Source organism: Maylandia zebra, linkage group LG7 (genome assembly GCF_041146795.1).
Source record: "Maylandia zebra isolate NMK-2024a linkage group LG7, Mzebra_GT3a, whole genome shotgun sequence".
NCBI classification, from domain to species: Eukaryota; Metazoa; Chordata; class Actinopteri; order Cichliformes; family Cichlidae; genus Maylandia; species Maylandia zebra.
In genome coordinates, this window is record NC_135173.1 from 61,160,450 (window position 1) to 61,187,734 (window position 27,285).

Below are 27,285 nucleotides of genomic sequence, written 5' to 3' on the forward strand. Positions count from 1 at the left end.
TTGTTCCCCCCTCCTTTGTCCTCCTGTTTCCCCTCCCTCTCCCCTCCAGAGAGGAGTTAAACAGTCTGATGGCGTGTGGGACAAAGGAGTTTTTAAGTCTGTTAGTTCTTGTCTTGGGGAGAAGCAACCTGTCACTGAACAGACTCTTCTGGTTGTTTATGGCCGTGTGCAGAGGATGCCCAGCATTGTCCATAATGTCCAGCAGTTTCTTTAGTGTCCTTTTCTCTGCCACTGTCACCAGAGTGTCCAGCTTCATGCCGACCACAGAGCTAGCCCTCCTGATCAGTTTCTCCAGCCTGGATGAGTCCCTCTTTGCTGTGCTGCTCCCCCAGCACACCACAGCATAGAAAAGTACTCCAGCAACCACCGACTGGTAAAACATCCTCAGGAGCTTCCTGCAGATGTTAAAAGACCTCAGCCTCCTGAGGAAGTACAGTCGGCTTTGGGCTTTTTTATACAGGTGCTCTGTGTTGCATGACCAGTCCAGTTTATTGTCCACCCACAGCCCGAGGTACTTGTACTTGTTGACCACCTCCACCTCCTCCCCCTCTATCTGAACTGGCAGTGGACCTTCTCTGGACCTCCCGAAGTCCACAACCAGTTCCTTAGTCTTTGAGGTGTTGAGTTGCAGGTGGTTTGTGTGACTCCATGCGACAAAGTTCCTCACCAGACTTCTGTACTCCTCTTCCTGATCATCCCAGATACACCCCATGATGGCCGTGTCATCTGCAAACTTCTGAATATGGCATAATTCAGAGTTGTAGCAGAAGTCAGAGGTGTACAGGGTGAAGAGAAGAGGGGACAGCACAGTTCCCTGTGGTGCTCCTGTGCTGCTGACCACTGTGTCAGACGTGATGTCCTTCAGCCTGACGTACTGTGGTCTGTCGGTGAGGTAGTCGGAGATCCAAGCCACCAGGCAGGGGTCCACCTCCATCCTGTTCAGTTTTTCCTGAAGCATACAGGGCCGGATGGTATTAAAGGCACTGGAAAAGTCAAGAAACAGGATCCTGACCGTGCCTTTTCCCCCATCCAGGTGTGAGTGGGCTCTGTGTAGGAGGTACAGGATGGCATCCTCCACTCCGACACCCGCCTTGTATGCAAACTGTAGTGGGTCCTGGGCATGTTGTACCTGTGGTCGGAGGAGGTTGAGGAAGAGCCGCTCTAGAGTCTTCATAAGATGTGACGTCAGTGCCACCGGTCGGAAGTCATTCAGCTCATTGGGCCGGTTCTTTTTGGGGACCGGGACGATGCAGGATGTCTTCCATAGGGCGGGCACTCTCCCCAGTCGCAGACTGAGGTTGAAGACTCGTTGTAGCGGCTCCCCAAGTTCAGCAGCACACGCCTTAAGCATCCTAGGACACACCTTGTCTGGGCCTGCTGCCTCTAGTTAAAATAAATAAATTATAACAATTTTTAAATAGAAGGATTTTGAGGTGAGTGAAATGTAAATATGTGGTCCTTTAAAGCTACTGCTGGGGTACTGCTCAACTACACTGAACTTAATTCCTCCCAAACAAACAACAGTTCAATTCAGTTTTATTTATACAGCGCCAAATCACAGTTGCCTGAAGGCGCTTTATATTGTAAAGTGCACCCTATAATAATACAAAGAAAACCCCCCCAACAATCATACGACCCCCTATGAGCAAGCACTCTGGCGACAGTGGGAACGAAAAACTCCCTTTTAATAGGAAGAAACCTCCGGCAGAACCAGGCTCAGGGAGGGGCCGTAATCTGGGACCAGTTGGGGTGAGAGAAGGAAGACAACGATGTACTCATGTATATTTTTGTTTTCTTTTTCTGTCATTTAGCATATATTGCATTAACAGAAACGTGAGATTCGCGACAGCAAAGATGATGGCAGAAGAAAAACGCTTTACCGCATTTGACTGCTTCTTGTTCCTCTGATGATTCAAAGTAAGAGTCCGAGTGAGTTTCAAGATGGCTGCTGAGTGGTGAGCTTACTTTAGAAAATGGAATTGACCTAGCGGGGGAGGTTCATCTTCATTCAGCTATTCTCTTTGGTAGCTTGTTAAGTGTGTTGCTAAGTGACGTAACGTCGTCGACTCTGCTCCAATCTCTGTTTGAGAAAGACGTCACGTGCTTTAAAGTGACCAACCAGAAAGAAGCTTTGTCTGTTGGCGTTGACTCCAATCCAACTCCTCTCGAAGCATTAAATGGTGCTTTGCCAATGAATTATATTTCTATTTTGGGGGGTGTATTTTTACGGTTTCTCCTATGGTAAGATTCCTGACTTGTTCGTTTACTATACACATCCTAAAAATGCTGTCGTGAAGGTTTGAAGCTAATGTGATGGGAAGGAATAGTGACCTCATGACAACTTCGCCAACTGTTTAAAACAATGTCGATATGAAGTGTACTCTTTGGTTATACATTAATAAATGGGGCGTCAGCCAAAAGTCTTTTCCTAATCAGACATCAAATACAAGAATGAGGATCAGATTTGTCGGTGACGGAGTGAGTGATAGATGCTGATAGGTGTTGATAGACCAAAGAGTTAAGGTGGAAACTGTGCCTAGGAGGAAAGAGGGAAAGCAAGTTTGATGTGAGGAAAGGCAGGAGTGCAGAGGTGTTTGCAGAGGAACTGTTTTGAAATATAGGAACTATGTCTGGTACAAGGCAAAAGAGTTGGCTGCTATGATGGAGAGGAGGAAGAAGGTAGAGTCTTAGAGCGATACTTAGAGTATTGCGTGTGCAGGAGAACAGATGGAAGCAAGGCCAGGAGCACTGTATTTGGATTCAAGCTGTCCAAGTACTGTGTACATAGGACAGCACCTTTCTCCTCCTAAGGAAGGAAAAAAGGACCAACCTGTGTGATTAAGCTGGAAAGGATGTGAAAAAGGAGAGATTGATGAAGGACAGAAATGTGCTAAGAAGAAAGTGTGTTGAGGAAATTGAAGACGTTCTTTGAGGAGCTGATGAATGAAGAAAACGAGAGAGACGAGGATTGATGAGGAAAGTTAGGGAATCTGAAAGTGAGGGGAGCTGTGAAGATGATGAAGAGTCCGTCCAGATGACATACCTGTGCAGGTATAGAGATGTCTGGGAGACAGAGTAGTGGACGTCTTGACAGATGTGCGGAGCACTAGTAACTACAGAGGGGTAAAGCTGATGAACCCCTCCTCAGCTTCAACAATAGGTGGAATAGACTGGAGAAGTGGAGGCATGTTCTGGAGAGAAGAGGCACGAGTGTCACTAGAATCCAGACAGTAGATGAGGTGGAAAGGTGAACATGCAAGGAACAGCGTTAGTAAAGGTAGAAACGTTTAGAAACATCGAAAGCAGTGCACAAGAGAAATGAGTGTGTTGAGCTGGAGGTGGCAGTTGATGATCTTCATTGGGAGTAACCAGAGTGGACAGGATCCAGAATCTGTGTCGGATCATATCCATAACATTCTTTTTGTAAAAGAATACCCAGTAATTTTTCTAGCTGTTTTTGACTTACCTTAACAGAAAATTATGGATTTTGTGCACTCAAACTAACATATCCTGTCGTATTTATTCGCAAATTATTAAGATATTGTTGTTTTTTTTTTTATTGAGCTACATGCTGTTCTATTAAGCTTATTCTTACTTAAGCTCATGTGCCACAGAGGAAAATCACAAGAACACGCTCAAATTCACCTCCAATTCATGTGCACATCAATGACACCGTGCCAGTACACGTGCACCTGGAAAGCCAGAGGAGTCCTGGCAGGTCACCTCAGGTTAGATATTTGTATGTGGACTGTCTGTCTTGTGATGTTGTTCATGTTTTATTGTGAATGTTTCTCCTAATCTAATCTCTTGATCATAAGCCGTTTGCTCACTCATGCCCATAGTACATGCCCATTCTAATAAATGCAATTAATATAAGCACACTGTATTTTAAAGGGGAAGACTGCAGTCAACAAAGCAGACCTTCGTCCCACAGCTAAAGTCAAAACTCGAGGTGTGGGGATCACGCCAGGAAAGACCTCCATACGTGATGCCACATATAAGTGGGAGGTAATACCTTCTCTCAGTTTCCAGTCCACTCTGCTATTTTTTTAAAAACACTCACGCAATCAAAGATATAGTGTCACGGTATATTTTGCACCAAGGGGCCAACGCACAACCTTGAGATCACACCACCGAAACCAGAACCTGAAAGCTCGCAGTCTGCACTTCAGTTAGCTGACCTTGCATCAGAGGAGGAAGAAGGCCTACATGGACAAATCAGCCAGTACACGAGGAAGATTGACAACTTATTGACTGAAGTCAGCTCGCTGAAAAATGAGGTCAGTTTGAATTAAGCAACTGTCCAACCTACAACCCTAACCTTACTATTAATTAGACAGATTTCAGATTATAATTTGTTTGTTAGTAGTACTTATGTTATAAACATTGTTGATTTCTATTTTTCTTACATGGGATTTTCAAGGCGAGTCTTGTTACATATTTATTGTTACATAACCATTTAAGGGCACCCAGACAATAAATGGGTTTATTCCATGGAAACTGTTTTAAATACTCCTGGAAATTTGAACTCCTGGAAATTGAATGGTAAAATCTAAATGTAGAAATGTATTAATTTAGTCAAAATTCTCCAGTCTTGCCACTCACGTGTAATAAGTATAGCAGGGAGATAACCTGTTCATTTACCCCATTGAAAGACTTGCCCTCATTTTAAACTGCCACATCTGATGATCACAAAGAGCAGCGAGGTTTTCTTGTCGATTTCTGTGCTTAAAGCGTTGGTCCACATGTCCTTTTTCACTTATACCTATCCGGTATATCTGCAGGTAGAAATGCAAAAGAAGGAACGACTGCTAGAGCGTCAGTCGAAGCAGCTGAGCGTGTCCCAGCGGGTGATCGCTGAGCAGGAAGAGGAGCTGGCTGAGGTGACCAAAGAGCTGGAGGAGACGGAGAAGGAAAACACCAGGTTACGGCTTTCCATGGAGAAGATGCTGGAGGAGAATGACTGTAACAGGCAAATGTGATTCCAAACTCATTCCCAACCCTTCACGTGACAAACAGCCTCTCTTTGCCCTCATTTTCAAAGGGCTTAGAGATCTGGGTGGTTAATTATACTATAGGCAACTGAAAGAAAATAGCTTGATTCAACTGCATTTCAACTATACTACCTGTTAGCGTATGTGACATAAAGGTGGGACAGTCATTTCAGAGTATGACGTTTATGAAACTCATGTTCGAGTAGTAGTATGTTTGTGATTTAAGGTCTGTTTGTTCCTACACAGTGACAGTGGGCATCAGGACAAAGATGCTTTACTCAGGATGCTGATGGAGGCTGAGGTGAATGGAGCAGCAGCTGCAAAGCAAGCCTCCGCCCTGCGAGAGTCCATTTTCAATCTGTGCGCTTCTGGTAGCAATGTGAGTATTACCTCAGGGTCTGCTCTTTCAATGTGTCCTGTGAGACTAGGGGAACATGGGAACTTTAGAAAGAAACAGGAGGCTTTCTCAGTGTTTCGTGATGCAGTGTTTCTATCTCTGTCTGTGTCTTTGCTGCTGAAGAAGCCATTTGGCTCTGAGTCTTCAGCCTTGGCCTGTCAGAACGAGCTGCTGCTGCAGAAACTGGAGACATTTGAGGTCACAAACCGAACACTGCGGAAGCTTCTCAGAGAGCAGCATGAATCTCAGGTACTGTGCAAGATGATTTTTTGATTTACAGCACAGATCATTTGGAGAAATCTAAAGAGAGCCTATTGCGCCTTAAGCTCCAGTGTAAATGGTTGCAGGACTGTGTTGATGATCCATTTCATGCAAGCAGGGTCCAATGAATGAACCGTAACCTCAGTCTAATCCAACTGCCAATTTACAATAGCACAAAATACACAGGAACTCATGCTGCCTTTAGATGAGTAAATATTGAACTGTTTCTGGGACAGTATTCTTTCACATGAAAACAACACAAGGAAACCTCAGTGAAGAGAAACAGAGTGAGAAAAGGGGGCCTGTCGCAGTCGTAGTTTTGGTAGGAAGCTAGATTTGCCAGTATGGTGCAGATCTGTTGTAATTTTCAAATAAATGAATCCTTACTTAGTAAGTTGATTATATTCTGTCACAATATTTAGCCTTGGTTGGTCTCTTAACACTTTTGTAGATGCAGTAAATGCTTGTTAAAGAAACTGGTGAAGTTTTATATGTGTGGATGGTTTAAAGCAGATGGAGTCACTCCAGCTGTCAAGGAAGGACGAATTACTCAAGAAACTGGCAGACACAGAAGCTGAAAATGCCGTGAGTTTAATAGAAACTACAAATTCTTTTTGTTTAAGTAACCTCACAAAATACATCCATTTTGTGTTGTTTCCTTTTTTGTGTCAGAAATAATATGTTTTCTTTCCTTTTACAGCATCTTGTTGTTAAACTTCAAGAGAAAGACCGAGAGGTTAATCGACTTGCCAAGCTCTTAGATGATGAAAAGGTGGCTGTCTTATTTAGAGCTCTCTTCATCTGAAATTTTCCATACGGCATTCTTTCACTGCAGCATTACTCATATCATATAATCTTAGAACTAACAAATGTCAAAGCACAAAACAAGTATCTTCTGCTGGCTTTGGAAATGCAGGACAATGCCAGGAGCACAGCTGTTTTTTCAAAGAGCCTGGAGTCAACACGAGCTCATTTACAAGGACAGCTCCGGAGCAAAGACGCTGAGAACAGTCGCCTCACTGTGCAGATAAAGGTTTGTGTGGTATCTTCTGCCATCTGTTGCTGTTTTTGGTGCTGTGTATAATAATGATGGATGGATGGATGGAAAGAAAGAAATGATAGTCAGTGAACACACACCCTGGAGAATATATATTTATTGCAATCTATATTTGTCCAGTTGTTTGTATTGTAGTCAGACATGTTTTTTTCAGTATATCGTTATCTATGCGTCTGTTATCCTCTGCCATTGGTACAGAACCTGGAAAAAGCAGCCAATCGGCAGAAGGTGGAGATAAAACATCTGACAGATCAGCTGGTGACACTAAAGCAGCAGGCAGGCGCAGACCGAGAGGCTCTGAAACGAGCCGCACGGGCCCAAAAGCAGCGAGCTGAGCGCAGCGAGGACACTGCAGGCCATCTCAGCATCCAGCTGCTGGACATGGTACGTCCTTCCACAGCGCAGACATACCAGTCTATTAAAACCTTTAATGTCATGGATATTAAACTTGTTCTGCTGTTTTTTATATTATGTCATTTCTGTCAATTATATTCTGTTCAGTTTGATTTTGTCATATAAGTCAATTCAACTCAATTCAATTAAATTTTATTTATATAGCGCCAAATCACAACAAAAGTCGCCTCAAGGCGCTTCATAGATACAGAGAAAAACCCAACAATCATATGACCCCCTATGAGCAAGCACTTTGGCAACAGTGGGAAGGAAAAACTCCCTTTTAACAGGAAGAAACCTCCGGCAGAACCAGGCTCAGGGAGGGGCGGGGCCATCTGCTGCAACCGGATGGGGTGAGAGAAGGAAGACAGGATAGAAGACATGCTGTGGAAGAGAGACAGAGGTTAATAACAGATATGATTCAATGCAGAGAGGTCTATCAACACATAGTGAGTGAGAAAGGTGACTGGAAAGGAAAAACTCAATGCATCATGGGAATCCCCCCCGGCAGCCTACATCTATTGCAGCATAACTAAGGGAGGATTCAGGGTCACCTGGTCCAGCCCTAACTATATGCTTTAGCAAAAAGGAAAGTTTTAAGCCTAATCTTAAAAGTAGAGATAGTGTCTGTCTCCTGAATCCAAACTGGAAGCTGGTTCCACAGAAGAGGGGCCTGAAAACTGAAGGCTCTCCCTCCCATTCTACTTTTAAATACTCTAGGAACAACAAGTAGGCCTGCAGAGCGAGAGCGAAGTGCTCTAATAGGGTGATATGGTACTACAAGGTCATTAAGATAAGATGGGGCCTGATTATTTAAGACCTTGTATGTGAGGAGCAGGATTTTCTTCCTAGTTTGACTTCAGGATCTGCAGTTAGTTTGGTTCCAGTGTGTCGCAGAGAAGACGGGTCTTATGAAGAATACTGACTGTCTAGATGTGCATCTATGATGTGTTATTTTACAGTTGCCATTCACCATCCTCCTAATGACCTTTGCTGTTTTGTCTTTAAGAAGATGCAGTGACACTAGACTCTTTGTATATTTGAAAACTAATTTAAGGAGATGTTTCTTTTAGATTCAGTATAATACTGATGCCACTTTATCTTCATTATTTTCAGAGGTTGGTTGCAGAAGGATCTCAGGTGCTTAAGAGTGTGAGCTTGAGCCCATACTGTTCTTCTTAATCATTAGGCTGCTTCTTTAGATTGTACCATGATGTGTAGCTTTTTCAGATCTTTTAGCCTGCTTCTCTTTGTCACGCAGGTTCTATTTAAGTGATTTCTGGATTCAGTGGGTTTGGCTGTAATCAGGCACAAATGTGGCCCAGATTTCCAAAAAAATGTGATAAATCACAGTTAATTCGACCATTGGTACAGTTAAAAGAAACATTTGATGCCTTCTTTTATTTGAGCCTGCCCAGATCCTGAAGCCTTCTTCATCGTCTTTGTCACTGACTGAAGAGTTGCCAAGCCAGCTAACTTAAAGAAAGCCTGTCAAACTTGCTTCATAGTCCAACCCTCTGGTCCGTACTGCAGCAAACAAATGTAATAAACACCACAGAGTGTGAGCCTGAAATTTGAGTAGATGAACTGGTAATGTGGAGTTTTAAGTTCCAGAGCAGCAGATCAGAAATAGTTCAGTCAGCTCTGAGTAAGTGTGCAGGTGGGTTATGAACAAAAGTCTTATTTCATGCAGCTCTGACACACCTATAGAGAGTCTGTACTTTAATTCAGTAGAAAAAGCAATATTATTCTGGCTGCTTATATGATGACCAGTAGTAGGTACTGTAGATATTAATGTCTGGGACCTTATTACTACAACTGGGCTGGTTTGTCAGTACTATCTTACCCTCTGGAAATATTTGGCAGGGCTGTTCTCTTTGCATCATTGTCATGGTCCTATTGGCTTGGAGAGCAAATAGCAGACATACAGGATAGCTATAACTTTCTGGATAACCCCAGGAGGTTATAGCTATCCCATTAGTCTACTATTTTGCTTCCCGGTAGTTCTACATCTTTAGTTTGGATCACCTTCTCTGTCTTTGGCATCATTCAGCCACACTTAGTGTGTCCTCGCTCTTGATCCTTTCTGGTGAGGTGCATCAAAGAGTTAAAGCCTTGCAAATTTTCTGGCATACAGCTTGATGCCATATGATGTAAAGTCATAAAACCAAGGAAAAACAGGACTCGTTTTGCTCCTTAAAAAGGTCGAGCCATTCATACATCACCAGCAATCCAGCACAGTGCTTGTGTTTTTCAACTTAAAAAACAGCTGCAGCATGTTCATAGACAGAGCTGGTCACAAACACAACAGTGGATTTACAGATTACAGGTTTTTACAGTTCTACTATATGTTTATGTACATTTCCAAAATGTCTTTGGACATGATTCTAGAACTCAACAAATGGAGATATTTGACCATAATGTACAATCAAATACAGCATATCAACATAAGCACCTCATACCAGGAGAAGTCTAAAAACAAACCAGTGCCCAACTATGACTATAACTGAATCAACCAGTATTAGTGAACAGTGACAAAGATGTATTCCAATTGCAGGAGAAGCAGATAGCAGAGGTGCTGTCAGCAGCTGAGACATGGCAGAGTCAACATGCACGAGAAGCAAAAGACAAGAGTAAACTGGATATTGAATTGTCGCTATTGAACAGGTAACTGCATTTTCCTTTTCTCTGTTCACAAAGGGGGGATAAAAAACCCAAGATCCTAAACTCCTTTTATTTTTCACAAAGGCGTTTTGGACAGCTGAATAGCATGCAGGACAATAAAAGTCTGTTGATATTTTTGGAAAATCACCATGAATACATTTTTATTTTGACATTTGCAAGGTCTTCAAATGTCACATTGGTAATTGTGCAGAGCAAAATGCCTTATACCACTAATGACATTAGCATAGGGTTATAGACTGTAGCCATATACCGAGCATCCCTTCATTCATTCATCAAGCTTTCTTGCTTTCAGTATCATTCTGGGAGAGAAATAAACAGGGAATTGTTTGAGCTGAAGTTGGATATAGCAGTACATTTGAGGGTGGGATGTGAGAGACATGCAGATATGGAGAAAATGTAGTTGACACAATATGTACATGTATGTACTTTGGCAAAACTCTGAGAGGAGCACTCTTGCTGAGACTCATTTGTTTGGCTGTTTTGTTAAAATACAAAATAAAATGTGATCCTAAGGAAAACGTGTGTGTGAGATGTAAATTTCAACTTAATTAAATTTTTATGTATATAGCGCCAAAACAGAACCACAATCGCCTCAAGGTGAAAACTGTGTAATCTAATAAACCCATATTATATTGACAATAGAACATATCAGCACATGTCAAAAAAGTTGGAATGGAGCAGTAATAGTCTGGAAAAGTAGGTGGTACTGAAAAAAATGTCTGGAGGAACATTTTGCAGCTAATTAGGTTCATTGGCAACAGGTTAGTAACATGATTATAAAAGCAGCATCTTGGATGCAGAATTTCTCAGCGTAACATAGATGGTAAAAAAAAAAAAAAAGGTTGCCATAGATTGCTGGTCAAAAAAAATGAAGCCGGTATGGAAGTGCATTATATCCATCCATGCCACCTGGTGGCACTAGCTGAGGTTGCAAAAACACTTCCAGTCCTATAGAAGTCTATAGGCTTTCTGTGTTCCCCTCTGCAAACACTTTGCTACTGTGTTCTTTGACCTAGTCATGCATTTTGGGTCATACTGAATAAAATAATGTAAACATTATCATACCATGTTACATAAAGCAGGATGAGCTGTGGTGTTATCTGCTTTCTCATTGGCTAACGACTTGTGAGCGTACTAGCAAGTGGTTTCACAGTCAGAGGTGCCCTTCGTCACTGTCAGGGTCCATCACTGTTTTTTGTGATGAAGATGGTGGAAAGGTTGACTTTGAGACTTCAGAATGGACATTTACAAACTGACGGGTGATGCCAGAATAGCTATGTAGCTACAACAATCTCCAAAAAAATCTGCATCTGCAAATTGTGGAGCAACTGTGCTGTGGTCAGACAAATTGAAATTTGATAATCTTTTTGGAAAACGTAAATGTCAGGGGGGGATTGGCAGGTTTCACATCTGGAAAAGCGCCATCAATGCTGAAAGGTTTAGAGCAAAATATGCTCCCTGTGTGCATAATATGCATATTTAAGCAAGACAATGCTAAACTGCACATTTAATCTATTCCTACAGCATGTCTTTGTAGTGGAAGAATCTGGGGGTTGAATTGGCTTGCCTGCAGGCTGACCCAGATCTTTCAATAACTGAAAACATTTGGCACATTATGAAATAAGAAATATGAAAAAGAAGACATATGGCTGTTGAGTAGCTAAAATCCTCTATCAGATAAGAATGGGACAACATTCCTCTCAAAATTCCAGCAGCTGATCTTCTCAGTTACCAGACATTTACGGACGCGTGTTAAAAGAAAACGGGACACTACCCGGGGGGAAACATGGCCCTGTCCCAAATTTTGTGAGATGTGTTGCTCCCATCAAATTCAAAATGTACCAGTGTTTTTCTTTGTCAGTTTAAATACTTGATATGTTTTCATATTTTACATATTCTATATTGTGTTGTGAATAAAATAAAATGAGTTTATGAGATTTGCAAGTCATTTGTATAAAGCGCCTCGAGGGAACTGTTGTTGTGATTTGGCAGTATTGTCATGGTCCTGGGTCTGGGCACCCTGTGTTTTTGTTTCCTGGTTTTTGAATATACTTTCACTTAGTTAGTTTCTGGTTATATTTGTTGTTTCTACGCCTTAGGGGAGGCACAGAAACAAAAGCCTGTGTTTCATGTGTCACGTCGAGTCCGTTATATACTCATGTCTGTTCTTCAGCAGTCCCAGCGGTCCGTGTCTCAGCTTGTTTCTCATGTTTCCTGTTTTATTTTGATAGTCCCGCGTCTTGCGTTTAGTGTGTTCAGGGTTGCTTCCTCCCTGTCACATTGTCTCTGACTAGTCGCAGCTGTGTTTCCCTCCTGTTTGCCATTTCCTTGTTATCATTGTGCATTTAGTCCTCTGTCTGTCTCTTGTTGGTGCTTTTCTTCCTTTGTGTTCCAAGTTTCAGGTTTCAGGTCTTAGGCTTCATGTACTTAGTATTTTAGCTTTTCCCAGTATAGCTTCTGTTAGTTCCATCTTAGTCCTTCTTTGCTTTTGTTTGTAGTCTTGTGCAGCCAGAAATAAACTGCTCACTTTCTGTTCACTTCATCACATCTCCATTGTCTGCATTTGGGTCTGCACTCTCTTCACTCCACACAATCTGCAGCAGCAGACATCACAACTATATAAATAAAGTTGAATTGAATTTATTTTTACTTGCGTTTTTATTTAGTCCAATATCACAAACCAGTGTGCTCAGTGGACCTTTTAAACATTATTGAACCATATATAAGTCTTTAGACCCTTAATTCAGATAAGGGCAAGCTTCCAGAAAATGTAACATGAAAATCACAAAGATCCCGTTGTGATGAAATCAGTTACCAAGCTTCATTAATAGAATTTTGACTTTGGACTTTTGCTCTTTCAGATGGATTTTGTTTATATGAATGGAAATCTAATCCTTGTTAACTTGTTATCATATCTGGTATGACAGCCGTATAGCAGAGCTGACTGAGCAGCTTCATACTACTAAGGATAAAGGCAGAGCAGAGAAAGAAGCGCTGCTGGATCGTCTCCGTGAAATCACTGCAGAGAGTACTGCTGCCAAACTGGAGAACCAATCCCTCAAGGTGAAACAGCCAAAGTCACTTATTAATGATAACAGATTTGCTAAATGTTAATGAAACCATGCCCTGATCAGAATTTAGACACATCTGTTATGCTTTTGCGGCTTGGATGTAATCTTTCCATTACTGATTCTAATAGCTTTAGGTTGACTTATATTGCATTAGGAGTATGAACTGTCATTTTTATTTAATAAAAGTTCTGTTTCTCTCAGGCTACAGCGTCTGCGGTGGAGGAGAAGCTGTCCGTGTCTCAGTTAGAGCTTCAACAGGTCAAAGTTTCCATCAGACAGTATGAGGGCCTCCTAGACAGCTATAAGATGCAGGTCATTATTTCACACTCTCATGGGGATACAACAGTTTTACATTGTCATTGTACAGAAATGACACCGTTATTGTCCTTGTTGTCCTGTTAAACCATATCTACAAAGTTGGAGAAAACCCAGGCTGAGGCAGATGAGTACTGTGCTCGGCTGGCTCAAGCAGAGCAGAAGGCTCAGACGGTGCAGGGGGAGCTGGAGAAGGAGATCGATGAAGTGCGCAGGGAGCTTCTGGGACGGCTGGCAGAGTTGGAGCCTCTTCCTGAAGCCCTACAGCGCTCCCAGCTACAGCTGCAGGAAGCTCAGGATAGGGAGTGCAGCCAGGAGAAACACAGCTTGGATCTCAGCACAGCACTGACTGATCTCCGCATGAAGGTTACAACAGTCTTATGCTTTATAGCCAAAGATAGCATTAAAAATATTAACAATATTGAAATGATGTTAATGAAAATAAAAATATAGGATGGTAGTGGTACAAGAGCAAGAACAAATGGAGATGACAGATAATAAATGATAGATGGGCAGAAAGGAATGCTTGTTGGGAAGTGTGGATACAATGGTGCTTTACAAAGTTTGGAAAAATAGCTTTTTAATATAATTATAGCTAACAGACTAATAAACTTGTAGAAAAGGGCACAAATAACAATTCTACCATACCCAACTGGGGGTAATGTGGGTTTTAGCATCTCTCTCAAGAGCATTTCAACTTTAACAGGAGCCAGGGATCAAACTACCAACTTTCCCCCTTGTCTCTTGAGCCACATCCATTCCATTCTGAGACTACTTTTCATCTCTGTGCAGCTTCAGTTAATATTCAGTGAAAATGTTTTCTAAATACATTATTCAAAGGCCTTCTATTGTGTTAGGTGGAGACCCAAGGCAGCCAGATGGAGCTTCTTAGACAGAAGAAAAAGGTGCTGCTGGAGGAGAACAGACAGCTTCAGCAGCGAGTAGAAAGTTTGGAAAGGTCCGTCTTCTCTTATGCTGTTTCACTTTAATAATGTCTAGATATATAATTATTAATCAACCACCATGTCGTCCAACAGCTGTTTCTTGTTCTTGTCTTTACACCTTGTCATTTCCTAATAAAACCCCGTATCTGATCCTGTTCTAGAAAGCAGGTTTCATGAAATTCAGATTTTTCAGTTTAAAAAAAAAACCCAAACCCCAGGTAACATAACCGGCTTACTGGGACATTTGTTGTATTGCAATTGGTCAAAATAAAACACAATGATGGAGTTAACAAAGTCGGAAGCAGCCATTTCTAATCCTCTTAATACTAATGATATGAGGCTGGGAAGAGAGCATATAGAACTATGTTTGGCCATAAGTGAAGGAGCATGTCCTCCATTGACAGCACGCCGTTGTTTCATAGCATAAAGGGGAGTGGACAGAAGACACTTGCTGCTCCACAAAATCATGTTGTCAGCAAGTCTCTGAAATGCTTTTAAGCAGAGAAATGTCCTGTGAGCTGGGTAAATGCTGAGGTAAACATTAGTGACCCTGTCAAATAGGAGCAGCACATTTTATATCAGGATTCTGAATTTGTATTTTGTGAGGTGAGAATTGAGCAAACATAAATCCACTGATGTTTGTTTAGCTATTGAATCATGATGTCCCGTCTGGCTGAAGAAGGAGAGTTCCCAGGCTTGATTGGCCAGGGGGTCTCCTGAAGCAGCAGAGGAGTATCAGAGGGGGTATCCGGTGCAATTTCTGCAGTTCTGATAGAAAAAACTGGGGTGTGATAGGAGTTTAGAGTCTTTCGGTAGGCCTCAAAAAAGTTCTGGCAAGCTGTCCGCTGACTCAGGAATGGGAAGCTGGCTGGCTCAGGCTGTGTTTGGTTGGGCAGGAGAACTGCTGACTGGGACTGGCAATACACTGCAAAAACTCGAAATCTTACCAAGTATATTTTTTTAATTTCTAGTCAAAATAATCTCATCACACTTAAAATAAGACACAATCAGCTACAGGGTAACACTTCAGTAAGATATATGAACTTGTTTTTAGACAGTGCATCTTGAAACTAGAGATTTTTCACTTATTCCATTGGCAGTTTTTTTTTCACTTAATACAAGATATTTTTGCTTGGAATAAGTGAAAAAATCTGCCAATGGAACAAGTGAAAATTCAATTAAATTTGTCTATTTTTAAATTTGACAGTGCTTGCCTTGCTTGTCCTGCCTTGCTTGTCCTGTCAGAATTCCACTGAATCATATTTGAATTATATCGATTTAATATTAAATACGCTCTCAAAGCCTGTTAATTACGCAATTTGAAATATATGTTCATTGAAAATACTCTAACTGCACCTTGTTGTCATTGTCTTTTTGTTTGCCATCTTCTAGAAAGTTAAAGGAGGCCGGCAGTCAGAATAGCGACCTGCTAGCAGTTATTGCAAAACGAGAAGAGACCGTCCACAGCAATGAGCTCCGTCTAAAAGAAAAAACAAGAGAATGCTCATTATTGAGCCATCGGCTGGAGGAGGCTCTGGATGATGCTCGCCAACAAGTCTGATCCTTTTTCATAGTGATTTACTTATAAAGAACTTTACACAAAATATGATTAACCCCAAGTGTGACAGCAATTCACAATAAAAAGACACGATGATACAAAGCACATACAGACCATACAGCCCGGCAAGCTTCAGAGGAAACACCTGGATTTTAATTAACATTATAAAGCAAACTTAATGATACTGCTTCAAATATGTTGTTCCTTTAAACCACTCCATCTACACAATGGACTGTGTATGTGTATCTGTAAATGCAATGTTTTAGCTCTAAATGCCCACTCCCTCAGCAGTATTATAATCACGGGTTTCATTTCTTTGAATTGGGCTCTGGGTTAGTGTTCTGAGTCAGTCACCACCTTAGATATCTTGGCATCTCTGACTATTAAATGTTTCCTTTTTAGCTTGTATTAAATAGGCTTTATTGATGATTGAATTTAACTGTGGTCAAATATGATACACCCATTTTTTCATATATACATACACTGACTATATTTTTATTTGAATTTGTTTATAAGAGCATGTAACATTGAAATAGTGTATAAAAGAAATTATAGTGAAATCCAGTGTGATCTGTTTATCAGATGTCAGAGACCAAAGAACGTGTTGTCAACAAACAACGTTCCACCCAGTCCAAAATACTGGACCTAGAAAACCAACTCAGCAGGACCACTGCAGAAATTAATCAATTGAAACGGAGCAAAGAGCAGGTAAAGGCTTCTGGGAATTACTGACTAAAATTGTCTGCGTAGAAACATCTGCTGGTCTGTAAAGTATGTATTTCTGATGCTTAGATGGAGTGGCGGTACCAGAGCCAGCTGCAGGATTTGAAGGATCGCCTGGAGCAGTCAGACAGCACTAATCGAAGCCTGCAAAACTATGTCCAGTTCCTCAAAGGATCCTATGCTAGTGTGTTTGGAGACTTTTCCCTCAGCAGCTCTCTGCAAGCCTCCTCACCCAGCTGATTGTGTATATTCCAGAACAGTGGCATGACTTAAGCCTGTCACTAGATTTGGCTGGCAGAGCTGGAGGCTGTGATGGTACCACAGTTTAAATAGCTCAGCTGTAATAAAGTTTCCTACCACAGAGCTCACACTTGATTTTGTCCCTATCAGTAAAAGATGTTCATTTTTGTTGTAGTCAGATTTTTATCATGGCAGTCCACAGTGTCTGACTCCCCTATGGAGCCTTAAGTGACCTTAAGAGCTTAAGACAACTGCATTTATTTAGGTGTGTAAAGACATTTTTAAAGAAATGGTAGAGAGCCACAGGTATTTAACCCGGCCACTGGTTATGAGGGTATACTTAGAAGAAGTGCAGTTTTTGGTAGTGGTTGGCTCCTGTTACGAAAGGCTATGTGGGCTTTCATAACAGGTAGTTGTGAAAATATATTAAAAGACTAATAACAAAAAAAAGATGTAACCAAAACAACAGCGAACCACTAATGCAAACAACTTTAGAAGTGTAATTCTGTGAAAGTAATTCTCCCAGACATACACCTTTACAAAAGCCAGTGCTTGCATGAGATGTTTCGCCAGTTTAATATTGCCTTCAGAAAGAGATTTCGCAAGGTGCTGGTGATGGGGCTTTGAGAGGTCCAGTTTGACTAATGTGTGCAGTGTGGAAGATGAGTGTTGCCCTGGGTTGCGGTCGACATTGGTCCCGCTTCCACTCTTCATCGCCCAGCAGCAGGGTGTGGGAAATGGGGGTGCTTACTAAACCAGCTTTGCTGGCTCTCTCCTTCTGGGGGGTAGTCCTTTACATCCAGGTCTTAATCATCCCATCACTGTTGGCCATATCATATCACAATAGAGCTGTTTATCACCAGAATTAACAGTCACAGTTTTGTACTGTTGCTGACTTTTTTGTATGTATGTATGCCGAAACCAAGTCATGCATTTCTGATCCAGTAAGTACTTAAATGTGTCTTTCCTTCTGTTTGTATGGAGCTGAAAACAGTGGTGTTAATATTTTCCTTTGGCTGGTACAAGGCATTGTGTTTATCAATATCATTATTTTGAGTAGCATCAATAACTGTCATTCATGTTTTTTAAACTTGAGTGTATTTAATAATGGAAAGTTTTATATATGTTAAATATAATATTAAACCAGCAATAAAGCAAAAATATTTCTTTTCTCTTTTTTGCCATAATCAAATAGACTTTCCAATCAGTGGCATATAGTACGGCTGTTATGTTATCAAATATCATTACATGATTATCCTGGCCAAAAAAAAACTAAACAAAAAAGAATATATCACAATAATGATATGAGAAAGGCAGTCTGTAATCATATTTGTATAAAAGTACAATACCAGTATATGGTGCGGGATTATAATATTATTTTATGCCATGTTAGACCCCTAATTAAAGATTGTGAATTATTATGTAGTTTTAGTTTGCATTATTCTCCTGAATTAGAAGAAGGTGATAACTATTGCATTTGTTAAACTGATTTGCATTACATTAGACTGCTGATTTATTGTGAATGAATGATATTGTTTTATGATGCATTATACTGCTGAGTTATAAGAAATACTGTTCGCAGAAAGTCATCGCCTTATTTGTCTGATTCGAAGAGAACAGAACACACTGGAGTTTTCTGCCCCATCTCAGCAGGAGCAGATAAACAGGGAGCCAAGGTCGTAGCTTAGGCGCTGTGTGAGAGAAAGAATGTGAATGTTTAGGCTTTTATGATTAGGTGGGGGCCACTAGAGGCTATAAGAGTTTGATCAATGCTCCACCATTTTGAGATCTGATGCTGTCTGCGTACGGTGTCCATCTCCCACGCGTGTGATCATTAAAATCATCGTTTGACTCAACCCGGCCGGACCAGTGTTGTTATTGTGGTTTTTCCTCTTGTATCCATCCCCAATATTTGAATTCGTAACAATGGCAATACTCTTAATATTTATTTTGTTTGTTTTATATAGTTTTAAACTTCCCTAAAAATAGACTTTAATAATAATAATAGACTATTAGCTCATTTTTAATCCGATGGTATGAGCAGATCTCAAAAGTTGGGATGGGGCAACAAAGAGGCTGGAAAAGTAAGTGTTAATAAAAGCAAAAGATTGAGAAACATTTTGCAGCTGATTAGGCAACAGGTCAGTAAAAAGGCTGGTTTATTTTTTTTAATTACATCTTTACTCAGAAGTAAAGGTGGCAAAGTTTCTTCAATCTGCAAAAAACTGTGCCTACAACTTTTGGAACAATTTCAGAATAATGTTCCTCAGTTTAATATTACAAAGACTGGATATTTTAATCTACATTACATAATAAGGTTCAATAATAGTCTGGAGAAGCCTCTGTGTGCAAGAAACACAGAAGAGAAGCCTGAACATCCATCCTGAATACCTGTGATCTCTGGGCTCTCAAGTGCTACTGCAATAAGAGTAAATAAGCAAAATTTCAAATTGTACCTTGCAAGTCACAATAACAAAGTGCTTCACAAAAGAAATGCCAGAACATAAAAATAAAAGTTAAACACAGGTTTAAAAAGGTGGGTTTTTAGTTGTTTTGTCAAAGAGACGACAACAACAGTCACCTCAAGGTGTTTTATATTGTACGGTAAAATCCCTACAGTATCAGAAGGAAACCCCAACAATCACAAAACACCCTATGAGGAAACACTTAGCAAGAGTGGGAAGGAAAAACTCGCTTTTAACAGAAAGAAACTTCCTTTCAGCCTAATCTTAAAAGCAGGAAGAGTGTCTGTCTCTTGGGTCTAAATTAGGCGCTGGCTCTAGAGGAGGGGGTCCTGATAGCTGTAGGTTCTGATCATGGTAGTGAGACGTGCTATGATGTATGGTTTGGAGACAGGGGCACTAATGAAAAGACAGGAGGGCAAGCTGAAGATTAAGATTTTCATTGGAAGAGATGAAGATGAAATGCTCCTTTTATGTGAATATGCTGAGATCCCGAAGCAGAATGCTTTGGTTAACAAAGAAATGTGACAGCTATTGTTGTGCTCTCTGTTATTTCTGACTGTCAAGCCAGCTAATACAAAGAAAGCCTGGCTGTATTGAACTTGCTTCTCATCAGAATCAGCATACTTTATTAATCCCTAGGGAAATTATTATACCTTTAAAAACAATCAGGGAACAAAATAACACAGCGAAAACATGAGCAATATTCAAATAAAGAGGACCCGAACATAAATTTGGATTCAGATGGGATTTTACCTTAAGTCACTATCAAAGTAGTTACACCTTTTCATCAAGTAACTGATGAGTAATCAAGTAATCTTGTATGTCTTGGTCCTAGGCCTTAGGTCCAGCATTTATCAACTTGCCTGACTCATTAACTGATGTGCAGTGTTTCTGTTTAATACCTGTTTTACTTTGCTATAGTCTCCAGTGTATTGTCTCTAATGTTACCTTTAGTCAGTTGTCTTCAGCTTTACTTACCTTCCTGTTTCTAGCTCCCCTTTTACCTCAAGTTTATTTTATAAACTCATTTGTCCATGTTTCCCAGATGGATACTCATAGTGACTCCTTGTTTTTTTTACCCAAAAAGCTGATTCTGTTCATCTGGACATTACTGTTTGTTTGCTTCTCTCTGGATTTTGTATGTTATATGCACTTCAGGCAAAAATAAAAGGGCTCGGTCCTTGTCCATGACATGCCTGTGTCTGTTAGTCCTACATTTGGGTTCTTAACCTGCAATTCTCCAAATTATGACACTTTCAGCTGTACTTAAACTGTGAAAGTAATTTTCACTTAAAACAAAATATCAAGTATTATAGGTTCATATCTTAAAAAATGACTCTAACATACAATACTTCCTCTTGGAGTTAATGTAAAAATAGTATGAAAAGTTTCACAGCTCTGATGTGCACTCAAAATAATTAACTGTAATTAAAATGTTTATTTTAAGGCTTTGAGTGCAAAAATACAAGATTAACGCGTTTCCGGAAGATTGTTGTCTTGTCGAATTTGCACTTTTTATCTTTGTAGATTTGTATCACCATTTTATCATCTTGATTTGATAGCGTCTGTGACCGGAACCGGCAGCACTCATATGGATCGTTACTCGCAGAGAAAGCCCGGCGGGTTACGTTTGTGTCAAGCCAACTAACAAAAAGAAAGCCTGGCGACCTTGGATGAGACTGGACGCTGTTATCAGCAGAGCTTCGGCTTCTCCCGTCACTCCTCGGTTGTTTCCGCGCAGCTGCTGAAAATGACGTCACATTTGGGTTAAAGAAAAAAAAAGGCCACCCCCATCTCCATCGACAGCGGTTGTACGTCCTTCGTCGTCGTTTCGCCTGGACAAGCACCAAGTTGTAAACACTTTTTGATAAACCCACTGAGGTAGGAAAGTGCTGTTATTTTGAATTGAGTATATTACAACAGATTCCATGCACCATGTTTCCAAACTGGAAACGATTTGTTGAATTAATTTCATTGCTCTCCAAATACCGTGCATTCGATAACTGAATGGCTAAGGCTAACCAGCTGCAAGCGTTTTCATTGTTCGATGTTTTCTAAGCTGGTATGTAAAAACCCTAAATGACGAGCGAAGAAGTAAACCTGTTTGGCTCTGAGGCGGTCGGCTTGTTAGCTTTAGCCGCCTACCTAATGACGTTAGCCTTCATTGATACCCGTAAATGTACGCTGCATTCAAACAAAATGATCGGTTTAAACTTGGACAAGTCGATTGATTGATGGGGGGTTATCTATAATAAATCTTATATGTAAGTTGTAATGTTGTTATGATGCCAGTCGTGGGCGATTTAATATGCTCTCAAGAGCGAGTATAGACTCATGAGCTGCTAGCTGGCCCGTTAGTCTTAACAGGTTTTTTCCTACTTGTCCAGTGAAATTGATCTTCACTCACAGTTTTTACACTTAATGTTTTGAGAATTAATCAAGCATTGGTTTATAATATTTATGGAAGCGGCTACATTAGCTTGTCGGCCATGCTACAAGGGAGCCGCCCAGTTCAGATGAATACCTTTGAACATCGGGCCTTATCTGTCTCTCCTGCTTGTATCTCAGTGCGGACTGACTCACAGTTAATCATTTATATGTAATTTGGTGGAGACACTGCTAATCAAATAGGCTAGTGTTTAAGGAGTTTAGTAAGGATGTGAAAATGACACTGTCATTTACATACATTTTGCGCTCAGTTGAGTCACTTATATATTAACAACAGCAAGCATCTGTTCTTTTGTAGCCCGGTTATACGATGTTGATGTTTTTATTGTGAAACAGTTTTGCTGTTTCCACCAGTTTTCTTGCAACTTTCCTAAGCATTGTGCTTTGTTGTCAAAAGCAGTTGGACTCACCTACGCTTGTCTCATTAATGTGTGCACTAAGGAATGTAAATACATGGTGCCACTGTATAATCGATATCATGATATGACACTTTTATGTCATAAAAGTTTGTACCAATGTTATCTTGAACAATACCATATAATCCTGTATTCAGTACCTCTAAAGAAAAACTGTTTGTGGATCTGTGTTTCAGTGGGATCTGTATGTGTTCTAACTTTTGCCAGACCACTTTCACAACTTAAAATGTCAGTGTCGCATATTCTGCAAGCCCATGTCATAGTCTGAGCCATTTAATAGTAACAGGAGGGACGGTGGAAGTCACTGGAGAGGCAGCTGACTATAGCTCCTTACACTTACTGTCAGAGTTTGTATAGTATAATCATTTATTTAAGAAAGCATAGCTGTGTCTGCTTTCATGTACAAACAAAACATATCAGCTTATGTGAGACCAGTTAACATTAATTTATTCTGATCTAACTAATATCAGACACAAATTGTCATTGGTTGAGCTAAAGAAATAAAAATCTAAAATATGAGCACAGAATGAGGCTGTCAAATCCACCTGAGATATCGGCCAAGAGTGCTTAAAATTAAAGTTTCTGTTTGATTGTTTATTGGATCAAAAAGCAAATTGGTGGGGATATCTGGAATCCAGAAGTGTGCAAAGAACTCTTTTACTGTCATCAGTATAAAATTTCTATGAGGACAGTCTGATTTGAAACAGTAACTTGGTGAAAAAGCTGGACCCAAGATACTAACATCAGCAACATCATTGCTGCACCAGACCCTGTGGTTCTGTCAATGGAAGACTGAGTATTTCTAACCAGCAAAAGCCAAGCAGCCTGCATTGCTCACAAATTGCTATTCTTCAGTAGAACTACACTGTGACTATGACCTAAATAGAAACTAGGCCCCCTGTCTCCAGGCCTATCAGGTCTGCTTGCAGAGGCACCATAGCCAGTCTACTAATTTTCTTTCTGCTGCATGAACTTTCCGCTCATCCTAACACCCAGTTATTCGATCTCAAATGTATAGTGATGTACTTTAAGCATTATCTGATGAACTTCCTGAAAGCGCCCTCTTTTTGCCACTCCTCCCCTTTGATGGCTTTTTAATGACTGCTGGATCGATGGCATGTACTGTAGCCACCCTATACAGATCTGCAACATGTCGACAATTGATAAACCCAAACTCAAGGTAATGATTGTGTCTGTGTAAGCACTGTGTGGCTCCGTGTGTTGTTAGTGTGTTGCACTTTGTGTTTTGGTTTCTTTAAGAAAGAAGATTCGAGAAAAGCGTAGGGCAGCTGGGATGTTATTTTGCTGAGTAAAGGGATGGGAGGAGGTACAGAGCAGAGGGAGAGAGTGAGAGAGAGACGCATGGGCAGGGCTACATCTTGGCTTATTCTCTTGTACAGCATAGTCATTGCAGGTGCAATGCGTCTGTCTGTGGAGTAGATGAGACAATTCTTTTTTTATCGTCAGTATCAGACTTTTAAGGGGTACAGTAAAGTCTATAGATGCTGCTGCAGGCTACGACTTTGCCACAGATGTAGCCTCTGCTCTTTCAAGATACAAGAGAACCTGAGGAACCAGACTTGACATATCTGGTGTGTGTATTGCTTTGGTTTTGCAGTTTTCTGATCTGGTCTGGATTTCAACTGAGCCTGTTCTCATGGAGACATTATGGGATAATAGGTTTCTTTATTGCATGTCTTGTGTTGCTGTGAAATTCTTTGCATGCACATGAAGTCTGATATTAACATTTAAAAATTTTCTCTGTTAACCTAACAAATGCCCTTCAAAGTCTGGCTGTTCAGTCTTTGAGAAAACTCTTAGATTTGTTGGCTTACTCCTCTCTCGTGCCTGTCAGATAACATTTTTTTTTTTCAGGGCTAATGCTTTGATTAGTGCTGGTTTGCACATTTTTTTATCTTCAGTTCTATTTAATGTATTATATAAAGTTAACCATATAATTTCGATGTCAGACATAGATTTAATATTTACTAAAGGGGCTAATCCATGGATAATATGTCTTTTCCTGGAGTCTACTGAAGTAGCTACAAGCAATTTACAGTATTCAAAATAATATTGCTTCCCTTCAGTCTACCCTTAAACAGCTTACCTCGTCTCCCCTGAGGGCCACACTATGTTTAAGATGTGTCTCCCAATTGGCTGTGCGTCTTCGTCAGTATTAGACTATCATTTGAGTGTGTTCGAGATAAGCATATTCGATTTTCTCAGTGATGTCACAGAGATCGAAGAGTAGAGAAACAGTCTGAGCATAATGAGGTGAGGATTTTTACTTGTAAAGGCTTGGGTGTATATGACACTGACAAAACTGTAACACTGTATATGACAGAAAATATTGAAAATCCAAATACTGTAACATTTGTTAGTGATTAAGAGAAGGCCACAAACGTGTTGGATTGCAGGATAACTCCCTTTATACCATCACCTTCATCCTCCACTATTCCTCAGTAGGGAAAAAGGCCTGCCTCGGCTCATGAGACGTGACCCCTATTCAAAACACATGTTTCACCGAAGTGATTGGGTGTTGCTGAGTGAATGACTTCATCCGCTGCTCTGTGGACGTCTCTGATATAAACCCAGTGTTTAGGAAAGCTCAGCGCACTCTTAATCTGAGACATGTACTTGATAGAGTTGATCCTGTGTGGTTTGTCCTTGGCTTGATATTCACCTCCTGTGATCCTGTCTACTACTGCTACTGCAGAGAATCTAAGTTGGCATTAAGCACTTTGTTTAATAAGGCTTAATAGCTGTGTTTTTGTTAGCATAACCATGGCGTTACATGGCGTAGTAATGGGTTTTCATACAATGGCATGTTGTTTCTGAAATATGACCATATTATACAACTCTCCAAGTTGTTTGCCGTGTTACACATGTTAGAGCTGTGTTTATGACATGGAATACCTTCTTACATTTTTATATCTTAATGGTTTTACTTTAATGGCTTTGATTCTACAGAAAGGGAAGCATAGACAGTGTTAGAGACCATACAATAAAAAATTCATGCAGGTACTTACAAGCACTTTTCTATCCTTACTGAGCACTCAAAGGGTGTTTTAGTCTACAAGCCACATTCATATGCAAAAATTGGTACAGCACTTAAATGCTTTTTACCTACATACACCAGTGGATACAGTGGGTTCATGTTGAGGTTTAGCATCTCTCCCAGTGACACATTGACATGTGATTTAGAGGTGCCGGGGATTGAACCACTCACCTTCTGATAAGTTGGCATCACAGTTTGCTTCCCGAGCTGCCTGATTATACTAGCTATTTCAGGGTCGATATCCATTGTCCTCCATCCACCCACACACTTTAGTGTTTCATCACCTGACAAAGCAAGTTTTCTCTCAACACTTAGAAGCAGCTGGAATCTAAAAATCTGTCAGTGAACCCAACATTACATTTTTTTAGAACGTTTTCAGACAAATATATTCATAGTTGAGGCAACTGTTGTTGTAATTTGGCACTATATAAATAAAATTGAAATGAACAATCGCTAAATTGAGATAATTTGGGTGTTTCTGCGTTAAAGTGAACCTGAAACTTTAAATGTATAGAGGCTAATTTACACCATGGAGCCCTGCTTTCAAAAGCTGACATAGATTTAACCTGTCTATGAAGCTGGATCTAAGAAATAAGTGCCTAAAGTTAGTTTTTAAAACATGTTTAGCACCATCTTGTTCCAGTACAGAACTTTACATCACTAGCAAAACAACTAAGAACCACTGACTGCTTAAGAGATGGAGAGTGAATGTTAGTATATCCTGGGTTTCTTAACATAAAACTCATTGTTGCACCCAGGGATGGTACAAAAGGGGCCTCCTTATACAAAGTTTTGGTTTTAGTGTCCTTATTTTCCCAGAGTTATTGGTTTTTTAAAATTTAACTTTACACACTTATTTCTTAAAGCCAGCTTCACGGTGTTAAATCTATGTCAGTTGTTGAGAGCATGGCTCCATGGTATAAATTAGCTTTTATAGATGAAGTGTTTCATGTCCACTTTAAAGTAGATACTTGGACTTTGGAATGCTGCTGACTTCCACAGTATTATGCAACTGGTTGTTCAAAGTTTTGTCATTCCTGCCCAGTATAACATTTTTAATGTGTCTTGAAGATAGAAGCAAGTGTCACATGACTACAACCATCTGTGGGATATAGCTGGCATGCTAACACGGTTGTGGCCACCCCCTTTGCCTGACTGTCAGCAGTGAGGCTAAAAGAGAGAAAGCTGTTATCTAGTGATAGAGAAGGGGAGGGAGTGCTATCAGCAGATGCAGTCTTGTGTTTATGGCGTCACAGGCCTGTTATTGACCTGCTTTCACACTAATGTTCTTCACACTCGCTCACACTCACATGTTAAATTCCAGTCAGACTTTTACTGAAACGTCGAAGTATTTATACCCGGTATCTGACAGTAATGACTATAATGTATCCAGTCCCCTTAAGACTAGTCATCTTTATATTACATTAGAGGGATATAATGATTGTACAAATTTGCTGGGCCATTGCATTTATGAGGTCAGACCAGCAAAATTTGCAGTATGAAAATAATGATTTAGGGATTAATTTCAGCTTTAAAGGAATTAGAACATAAAGTGATGTCTAAGATTTTATCAGGTTAAAGCAGTAGCAGTAGAGACTGCGCTTATATTGTGAAGCACAGTGCTGTCTGACTATAGCGTATTTACCTTTTTTCAAGAAAGGAGTAAACAGTGTGCATTAGTTGAAGCTTGCAAACCCAGAGAAGAATAAGACAAGTGAGATGAATAATTCTGTTGCTGTTACCTTTGTCAGCGGCTTGAGAATGTCATGTTGGTTCTTAGGTGATGGAGACAGAGATTCACAGTCATATAGCAGCCAGCATGACTGTGCAGAATGAGGCTGAGTCCAGTTAAATCCTTGAAATGATTTAGGCCCTCTGATATGGGGTGAGTTAGGAGAGGGGGAGGGGTGCAAGCTGGAGATCACTTTGTGTCAGGCGGTGGGTTGATGGTCGTAATCGGCTTACAGTACACTGTTGGACTAGATTTTTGTGAGTTTTTGCATGTGTTGAGCCCCTGGGATGCTTGCTTGTCTGGAGAAATATTAGCGTCTATGGGGACCAAACCATCTCTGGTTCTTGATAAAAAGCTGAACACAGCTAGACTGCTGACTTCACTAATACCCCCACGTCATTCAGAGAGGGAATTAGTGGAATCCAGGAAATTGTCTCACATTTATCCATCGGTTTTTGTGTTGCTGTCTGCAGCATCAACAAAAACACGCAGATCTAACAGCATGCATAGCCCCGCCCTCACTCAGTC

The 27,285-nt window shown here is 40.5% G+C and overlaps 2 protein-coding genes and 1 long non-coding RNA gene across 12 annotated transcripts in view; 2 read left to right on the forward strand and 1 right to left on the reverse strand.

Moving 5' to 3' along the window:
* The first annotated feature begins 2,117 nt into the window (after positions 1–2,117).
* On the forward strand, positions 2,118–16,766 carry odf2a (outer dense fiber of sperm tails 2a). Of its 5 annotated transcripts, none has more exons than XM_004575050.3 (20): positions 2,118–2,241; positions 3,615–3,728; positions 3,895–4,008; positions 4,104–4,280; positions 4,785–4,978; positions 5,241–5,373; positions 5,515–5,640; positions 6,163–6,237; positions 6,353–6,424; positions 6,569–6,685; positions 6,908–7,093; positions 8,219–8,254; positions 9,660–9,769; positions 12,715–12,850; positions 13,060–13,170; positions 13,276–13,539; positions 14,031–14,131; positions 15,510–15,672; positions 16,258–16,383; positions 16,468–16,766. In XM_004575050.3, the coding sequence occupies exons 1-20, from the start codon at positions 2,239–2,241 to the stop codon at positions 16,636–16,638; spliced, it is 2,529 nt and encodes an 842-aa protein (XP_004575107.3). In that variant the 5' UTR covers positions 2,118–2,238; the 3' UTR covers positions 16,639–16,766. The 5 variants fall into 5 exon arrangements, with proteins under 5 accessions (XP_004575107.3, XP_012771441.3, XP_004575108.3 ...); XM_012915987.3 differs by having other exon boundaries at positions 6,166–6,237; XM_004575051.3 differs by having other exon boundaries at positions 4,785–4,972.
* LOC143419560 (uncharacterized) lies at positions 6,791–26,895 on the reverse strand. Its single transcript, XR_013099563.1, has 3 exons — positions 26,768–26,895; positions 15,474–15,597; positions 6,791–7,486 (listed from the first exon to the last, which is right to left on the reverse strand). It is a non-coding gene; the product is annotated as an uncharacterized LOC143419560 (long non-coding RNA).
* The window catches only part of sptan1 (spectrin alpha, non-erythrocytic 1), a 37,782-nt gene continuing 31,337 nt past the window's right edge, over positions 20,841–27,285 (forward strand). For 5 of the 6 annotated variants that reach the window (XM_024803052.2, XM_024803054.2, XM_024803055.2 and 2 more), the window contains exon 1: positions 20,841–20,984. The gene's annotated coding sequence lies outside the window, so the exon portion shown is untranslated. Of the gene's footprint in view, positions 20,985–23,402; positions 23,560–27,285 lie in introns of those variants that run through there. The other variant, XM_024803053.2, reaches the window with a different exon arrangement.

Bases quoted from the DNA above. Each gene is read 5' to 3' on its own strand.
- odf2a (XM_004575050.3), top strand. The intron at 4,281-4,784 runs GTCAGTTTGAAT...GTATATCTGCAG, and splicing joins TCAGCTCGCTGAAAAATGAG to GTAGAAATGCAAAAGAAGGA. The intron at 16,384-16,467 runs GTAAAGGCTTCT...TCTGATGCTTAG, and splicing joins TGAAACGGAGCAAAGAGCAG to ATGGAGTGGCGGTACCAGAG.